General features: G+C 37.0%; 1 protein-coding gene across 1 annotated transcript in view; it reads right to left on the reverse strand.

Annotated features, from left to right (window-relative positions):
- LOC128739652 (diacylglycerol kinase eta) overlaps window positions 1-8,728 on the reverse strand; it is a 33,366-nt gene extending 24,638 nt beyond the window's left edge. Inside the window, exons 1-4 of the mRNA XM_053835147.1 lie at window positions 8,613-8,728; window positions 8,278-8,473; window positions 7,711-8,208; window positions 6,748-6,893 (exon numbers count right to left, since the gene is read on the reverse strand). Coding sequence (XP_053691122.1) covers window positions 6,748-6,893; window positions 7,711-8,208; window positions 8,278-8,473; window positions 8,613-8,713 — 941 coding nt within the window. The 5' untranslated portion in view covers window positions 8,714-8,728. The remainder of the gene's footprint in view (window positions 1-6,747; window positions 6,894-7,710; window positions 8,209-8,277; window positions 8,474-8,612) is intronic.
- Window positions 8,729-9,162: the final 434 nt, after the last annotated feature.

Below are 9,162 nucleotides of genomic sequence, written 5' to 3' on the forward strand. Positions count from 1 at the left end.
CCACAGAGTATAGACGGCTTAGTGGTGTAATTGGTTAAACAACACGCTCAACTAGAGATTGGGAGCTGTGAGTTCGACTCTCACCTTCGCTAAGTCTATATTTTTGGCCTAATATCAAGAATTTTCAGTTTGCCTGAATCTTCATTTCTCGCATTAAGCATTTATTCTTCCCAACAGAAAAAGTAAAAAGCCGACTGCTATACGTCGTTGAAAAGAGAAAAAAAGAAACAATACGTAGTGGATCCTCACACTACATGTAACCGCTGGCTCGAACGGTTATCGACTATCGTTGCTAAGCGCAAACCGAATAGCTATATGTCTATCAATCTGTGCGGTCACAACACATACAGTCAACAAAAATATATTCGCGCTGGATAAATGTGCGAATGAATGATAGAATCAGGCAAGCGTCATAACAAAACCTTGATATAAGACCACAGAGTATAGACGGCTTAGTGGTGTAATTGGTTAAACAACACGCTCAACTAGAGATTGGGAGCTGTGAGTTCGACTCTCACCTTCGCTAAGTCTATATTTTTGGCCTAATATCAAGAATTTTCAGTTTGCCTGAATCTTCATTTCTCGCATTAAGCATTTATTCTTCCCAACAGAAAAAATTATCGTAATAGACAGTATGTACTAAACAGGTTTGCATCTATATGATGTTATTTCGTCTGCTGCAGATCTCCAGAAAAATTAAAATTGTGAAAAATTCCAAGTGCCTTGCAACGAGAATTTCGAGTTCGTCGGCATGCTGCATTTTCACCGAATATCTTTAAAAAAGCGATAGACGAAATTGAGAAACAAAACATACCTACAGTATCCCTAGTTTTACTACAAATACACTCAAAATATCTAAAAATAGACAATCACGGCTTGAAATCAAATTGAAAATCATAAGAAACGCAAAATCAGAAAAGTGTTGCAAGTAACCCAAGTTTACTAGGTAACTTGCAACACCGCTATTTTCGGTTCATTCTACAGATTCATTTAGTTGATATCAGCATGTTTATGGCGCCGCTTTTGTTTCATTGATCTAATCGTTTCCTAAAACATCTAACGGGCAATATCGTATAAACAAAACGATCAAGCTAATAATTTTTTCATTAAAGTTTATTGAAAAAAGCTCAAGTTTTGATTTTCATGCAAAACTAATTAACTGAAAGAGCGCCAACTAAGAAAAAATCCAGTTTTTCTTTTTCGTTTTTCATATTTAATGCTCTACTCAGTTATATTTTTATCAAATTCAGATATTATCTTTTTTGGTAAGGACTTTGAAAAATAAGAAACGAATATTTAAAAATATATTCAAGTTAATTATAGATGTTCAAGAGAAATTAAAAAATAATTATTGCGGCAGTAGAAAGGCTAAGTCACACCGCTAGGTGGATTAATTCGGGTTTTTTTTTTGTGATGCAATTTGATGTGGGTCGCCAAAGAAAAAAATAGTTGTCCAATAATTGCCATAAATTGGTTTGGAGTTTTTCCCGTAAGGTAAGATTTTCATTGCTCTTTGAACAAGGCGTAAAGTTAAATACGGTGTTCTACATTTTCAATGTTTTGAAAAGCCACTTACTACCCCGCCATTTCGAAATTGAATTCTGTTTCATCTCATCAGTTAAAGTATACACAGGAGTGGATTGAATCGAATTTAGGAAATTTCATTCTTCTAAAGAACGATTTCGGGCATTATCTGATCTCACCTCATTATTGGATTACTGAAGAGATTAATCTGGATTTAATTCAAGCGCTATTGGAAGAGACATGTATGGTACAGTATGTCACAAGATGTCGTGCGTGCTGGGCACGATTCCATCACCACACGTTCACGCTTAGTAATCAAAGTAAAAGGTAAATGATTTGAGTTAAATTAGTCTGTTTTAAACTTAAGTATGTAAGCTCTAGTTGAAAGTATAATTCGTTGATATTCACTTAGCACGTTTCACATTTGTCAACTTTAAGTTCGTATCAAACCTCTTAAACTTCCTACGCGTTAGCCGTGGTTGTGTCTTGGCCCCTACTCTCATGCATCTTTTTCTTAATGTCAGATCAATTTGATTGAATTGAGTCTAAATTTTTTGACGTGTTTGTTTACTATACTGGGACTGGGTAACACTTTGTGAAAACGAAAATAGAAGTGTAACGTTTGAATGAAAGATTTCAAATGCTAGTAAACTACTGAACGAAACTGAACAATTTATATGTCGTTGGATAGATAAAATGACCAGCAATATTTTAGAGGGATAAGAAAGCACTTCTAAGGGGGGCGTAAGAGGGGGGCTCCCGTACAAATGAAATACAAATTTCCTCAAAACTCTAGAACTAAGCAAGCAAACGGAGCCAAATTTGGAATGTAGGGGTTTCAGAAGGCAAGATTTTTTTCTATGGTAAATTGAGACCCCCCCTCTTTAGGAGGGGAGGAGGGAGCATACAAATAATATTCAAATTTCCTCATAACTCGAGGACTATTCGAGAAAAAGGAACCAAAATTGGCTTGTGGGGGGTTTTGGAGATAAGATGTTTTTCTATGGAGTACAAAGACCTCTTCTTCTTCTATGAAGGGGGGATCCCATACAAATGAAATACAAATTTCCTCATAACTCGAGAACTAATCAAGCAAATGGCTCCAAATTTGGCGGGTGGGGTTTTTTGGAGGCATGAATTTCTTTTGAATTTATTTATTTTATGATGCTTTGAGACCCCTCACCCCAGTGCACAGTGGTCCAGAAACGAAAGTTAAGTGGAAACTTACTTTTGCGGCTAAGCGTTTTATAATAGCTCCCTATAATGTTCAGCAAAGTTGTTCAACTCTAAAAGACAATTAATGTGAAATCAACGACTAAGTTCCAGTTTGGCTTGTAAACACATAATCCATAATAACTTTTTATAAGAAAGAGATAGAGAGCAAAAATTTTTTCGACAAAGTTGTAGCTAAAGATTATATAAGTAACTTTGCCAAAGACATACTAGGCGTATTTTTAGGCGTTTCTAACTTACAGGGTGTTTTACAACAAGATCTCTCAAAAATCACTTTTTCGCTGATTTCTTCAAATGCAGTGGTTTTATTGCATCATAATGTTTTACAAAGTTGGTTATCTTATCAAAAGACATATTTTTGTAGAACATTGTATGTTGAAAACTCATACGTATAACGAGTTCTAACGTTTTTCCTATGTTTTTTTAGTCTTTTTTGGAATAGAATATCTCAAAAAGGGGCAAACGAAAAAAATCAAACTTGGCCGTTTCTGAAAGCTTGGAGTTTTATCTCAAGCATATGTGAAAATAAAAAACTGGTTTTTTCTCTAACTCGAGTAATTTCAATTTAATTATTTCATGTTTGACCGTTTTCTACTATGCAGTATTTTCCAATATCTTCTTGAAGACTATTAAAGTCAACATGTCAATAGTAAAAAAGAAATTTGTTGTATCTTGACACAATTTCTTCTGATTGTCACGTAAAATAGTCTTCGAACTCCAGAATATCTATCTATCAATTTTCCTTATTTTGCAAATATGCTCAATCTACCATCAATAATGTTTTAAAATTAATTTTCTATAAAAAAAGCAAAAAATATTGGTTATTTCATACGTAATATTGTTAACTGTTATTTTAGTTTTGTCATTTTTTAATCGCAGGTAAGTATATCAAAACAGGCAAAGAGGTAAAAGAGAAAAAAAACCTACAGATCCTTTTCGAACTTCAACCACCTTATATCAGTATATCGTTGATTTGGAAAACAAAAAGGGGAGTCATTTATTTGAGAGATTCAATAAATGTTTTGTTTTCGAAATATTTTATTATTGTTAGTAATATAATAATTTATTATATTAATAGTTGGTTTGCGCTTGGTGGAAGCTCCAGAGTACGTGTACAATACGAACGATTTTGTATTGCAATGACTGGATCGGACGACAGCAGGAGGCGTTTGAACACATCCTCCAAATTGGCAATCCGGTTAAATTTTCTGACGTGAAATTCCCTGAACTTACAAATACATTTATTTCGCGTTTCCTGTACCTCTTCGCTTAATAACCCTATGAGTTGAGCCGTGGCCTTAATAATATCTGCACCGTGTACTAGCATTTTATTAACGGTTGGCGATATAGCTAATATGGAATTGAATGGGAAATAATCTCCTAAACTACCGAATTACTTTCACGAACATTTTAGATACTAATTTGAAATAACAGTAACGGTACCCTCAAATCTTTTGACAAAAAACTCCAGGACTCTAATAGGATTTGCATGAAAATGTTCCTCCTTTTTTACTACGATCATAGTCATGTTCCTGTTCCTGAATACGTATAAGACATCAATCTCAGCTTTCTGACACTAAAGTAATTTAAAAGATTGCTTTAGACTAGAATCAAAAATATCAATATAAAATTTAACTTCATGTGCATATATCCAAGTGAAGATTTCCATGACTATTTGTAAAATAATGAAAATTGTAAGATAGATATTTATCAAAAACAGCTGGTGCTGAGCTCCATTTGCAGAGAGAACGATACGACAGTGATTATTTGAAATCCAGGATAACTGCTAATCAGAGTACAGTAGTTCTGTGGAGACCAAGGCCCTTCACTATAAACCACCGTCGAACTAACTACGCGCGCAATGAACCAGCCTGCCGCTGTATGCAGCTAATGAACAATTTTAGAAACATACTAAACTTAAACATGTCGACTGATACTATTAAGAAAAAACTTTCTGACTATTTCTGAGAGATCAATTACATGTACACTAATACCACTGCGTTTTATATTATTTTGTATTTTGTATTATAATTTATATTTATATGTATGGATTGCATGACGGGAGAAGTCCATATTTCTTGACAATAAACAATTGTAAAAACTACCGTTATAACAACTTATTTGATGAATATTTCAGCAGTGGTTCGAAAACTAGCACAAGGTCGAAAAACCAGATCTCTTAACTTATCCGGAGTTCGAAGAGTATTTTACGTGACAATCAGAAGAAATTGTGTCATGGTACGACAAATTTCTTTTTTACTATTTACATGTTCAAGAAGATATTAGAAAATACTACATAGTAGAAAATGGTCAAACATGAAATAATTAAACTGAAATTACTCGAGTTGGAGAAAAAACCAGTTTTTTATTTTCACATATGCTTGAGATAAAACTCCAAGCTTTCAGAAACGGCCAAGTTTGATTTTTTTCGTTTGCCCCTTTTTGAGATATTCTATTCCAAAAAAGACTAAAAAAACACAGGAAAAACGTTAGAACTCGTTATACGTATGAGTTTTCAACATACAATGTACTACAAAAATATGTCTTTTGATAAGATAACCAACTTTGTAAGACATTATGATGCAATAAAACCATTGCATTTGAAGAAATCAGAGAAAAAGTGATTTTTGAGAGGTCTTTTTATAAAACACCATGTAAGTTAGAAACGCCTAGAAATACGCCTACTATGTCTTTGGCAAAGTTACTTATATAATCTTTAGCTACAACTTTGTCGAAAAAATTATCCTTCTATCTCTTTCTTATAAAAAGTTATTATGGATTATGTGTTCACAAGCCAAACTGGAACTTAGTCGTTGATTTCGCATTAATTGTCTATTAAAGTTGTACAACTTTGCTGAACATTATAGGGAGCTATTTTGAACCACAAAAAACTTTCCACTTAATTTTCGCTGCTGGACCACTGTGCAGTGGCAGGAGGATAATTCATTACCATTTCAACCTTTATGATGCACACAAGTGATCTTTAAAAGAAATTTCTATGTCTCAAAGGTTGCAGGCGTTGTACTTATGAACCCCCGTTCACGTATTTTCAAAGCCACCATTGGATTGAATGAAGAATTGAATCTGAATACTTCGCTTTTCTCTTTTAAACATTCACTTAAACAATGGCACTCACAGATTCTTATAAACATACATATGCCAGAAATGCAGTGTACATTGTCTTTGATCTGATGATCTGATATAGTCCTACGTCGCCCTTTAGTACAACCCGTAGGGCTGTATACCTTGTAGTTTTTTAGCTATCTGAGTTTTGCTTAGCTTTTTCTTTTATTGGGACTCCTAATTTTTCTCGTAGCTGTTAGCTATCAGGAAACTTCATACGACCAATTTTCTCAGATTTGTATCAATTGTAACAAGACTTTGTACCTGACTGGTGAGATCTCATCACACTAAGATAAATAAAAACTAACTGTCTCTTCCTCTTTTTATAGTTACTTTGCAAATGCAAGGAATTTTGGCGTCGGTAATAGTAGTCTTTAGGAAGAAAAAATTTTTTGGATCTGTACTTGAATTGTATGAGGAACATTATTCAATTATTTTACAAATTTTTGGTTGAATAAGTTTTGGTTGAAAGTGAATCTCTATTTATTCGTGACAGCTGATTTTTGACAAAGCGCAGATTCGCAGATAAGCTGTACAATTGTCGTCTTATAGTAGGTAGAAGACATAGTCAAATTGATGAAATATGAAACAACGTCAGCAAGTAATAATAGTTGGGTTTTATATAGCTACAAACGACATGAATGGATTTTATATTTAGTAGCGCTAGTAAATGTCAAACATTTCTTAGCTATCCTTGAAATCACTTGAGGATGCACTGGGCGTACGAGCCGTCATTTCGATTCACGAAACTACATCTTTCTACCCAGTTGTTGAACGTTTATGCGATATAAATAAAAGTATACCACAATAGGTCATAACCAAGGAGTGCCGAGGGTGGATCCACACGGACGAAAACCTATAACTCACCTGTCCAGCATCTTGGTGCTGGCCTGTTCGTAGCGCTCAAGCAGCTGCGGTAAATGTGCGTCATCATCGCAGGAGCTGCCCCAGCCCAGCACCCGAGCCAAATCGTTTCCGGTGCCGAGTGGCAGCACTGCTATTTGGCATTGTTTCTGCAACAGAACGGAGGAAGGAGATATTAGCAATGAATGATTGGATGGTTTACGGATACAGCCGACGAACTTGACGTATGAAATAACACAACCGAACGTTTGACGTGATCCAACATTAGAAGTGTTATTTTCATGCGTTGTCATGTTGGATGTATTTCAAAGGGCAGCATCCATTCGTACGTTTCACCGAAACGGACCATTCCGCTTTAATCTAAGAACGTTCTATTTTCAGAACGGCACTCGTTTCCGACGGTGGTGGCAAAATAGATCGGAACCGGAATGGGAAAGACATAAAAGAGACCATTAAAATATTCCACTCGATAAACATGAATGGTGCGGGAAAAGCTAGTGTTTTGCATTTGATTGAACGTAATCACGACATAAACATCATTAAACCCGTAGCGTTGGAATTGCTTTCATTGTGATGTTTCCTGACGGTTGTCTGGGCGATAAAATTTTATGCTAAAAGAGTTTTTATAGATTATGCGTCAACCAGGGTTATTCTACTTTACTATATAGTTACTGATTTCCCTAAAAAATGAGCTTATGGGCCATTGCTTTGAAACTAGTTGAAATATGGTCTCTCGGAAATAGACGACTAGAAGCTGTTTCCCGTATTTAGAATTTGAATATTTTTAAATTTGGTGCAAAGCGCATTATGAACTGTCTTCTAAAAGCCATCGTTCTTGCATTAAATGTAAATCAGTGGAGTCGCATGGTCATTTAGTTTAGCAAGAACGAGTCGAAGTAGAATTACGATTGAACTTCGAATTTTTTCAAGCAGTGGAAACTAAGCACTGAAAAAAATGAATCTTACCGTCATATTTAGCTTATCGATTTCACTGAGAACCCAACCGACCGAACCGTCACCCGAACAAATCAGTATCCGGAATGGGTCAAAGTGACGGAACAGCCGCAGTCCCAGTCCCGGACCGCTCAAGATCAGATCGAACACCTGCGCCGGATTCAGCAGCTGTTTGAAGCGTCGCAGAAACTTGACGCCCTGGTTGTCACCGGATTTGGAATTCACGAACACCAGCAGCGGCGAGAAGCTACCGTGCGGTTTGCACACGTCCCAGGCATCGTCGATTCCGATTGAATGGAGCGATATTGGCGGAACCACCGATACCCGTGCCGGTCCGAGTGGACAGGCTACCAGAGCCCGAGGTCTACATGCGGTATGAACGGTTGAGCGGCACCAAAGACAGCGCCAATCCTGCAGCCTAATCACGGAACCGCACGTTCTGTCACAAACGATGCACTTTGCCGATACCGGCAGATTGCCCTCCATCCATTGATGGGGCATGACGATGTTCTACAAAAGAGTAAAAATGATATACAACTAGTTGCTTTCTATTTATTTTTTTCCAGTGAAACAACTTACCCCATCATTATCTTCGATGATGTACTGCCCGACCGAGGCCAAAGTAGTCCATTTGCAATTGGATATCGCTTTAGCAGCGCATCGCTTGTGCACCTTGCATTTACACACTTCACACGACAGACCGTGCGAGGTAACTCCAGATAGAGCTTCCCGACAAACGTTGCAGTAGGTGGGCCTAGCGTGGGAAGTAGCATACCTGAAAATGGCAAAATATACAACATTCAAATCGAACGTTCATCGAACGAAAGCATTTCAAATAACTCTTCTCGAAATTGAAATCTATTTAAGCTTCTAATACCATCGGTGTGTATCCAATATAAGAATACTAATCTTACCAGTGGTGGTGCCCGGAAAGGAAGTCATGCTGATCGGGTGGCCCAGCTTCGAAGAATTCTCTCGTCGAAGCCACTTTCAGTGCTTGCAGCCAGTCTTCCATCTCACGGCGATTTTCCGCACACAGTACCAGCGAACGGGTTGGGGTGATTAACTAGAACGAACGAATTCATACTGTATAATAATGGCATTCGAAATGTTCGTCATACAAGAACGAAATATCAGTCTTCTCTGAATCGGAAACCAACCCACCGGCAGCGATGGCCAACGAAACGTGAGACAGGATTATTACCCTGTGCAGCGCAAAAAAAAAAACGGTGAAATCTTTACCACTGTCCCAAGGTAGCGCACCGTTGGATTCCTTTGTCGCGAGCTTTTGCCTTTTCTTTGATCTTCCAGTCTAGCAGACCGGGATTCACCAGAACGGGATGGCTTAACGCACAGGAAAACAGCTTCCGGCCGAGTGGTCCTTTATTTGCGCGCGATGTATTTGCATTCAGGTAGAACTTGGCAATTTAACGGACAATAATGGGATAACAAAAAAGAAATTAT

This window comes from Sabethes cyaneus, chromosome 3, assembly GCF_943734655.1.
Source record: "Sabethes cyaneus chromosome 3, idSabCyanKW18_F2, whole genome shotgun sequence".
Taxonomy (NCBI): domain Eukaryota; kingdom Metazoa; phylum Arthropoda; class Insecta; order Diptera; family Culicidae; genus Sabethes; species Sabethes cyaneus.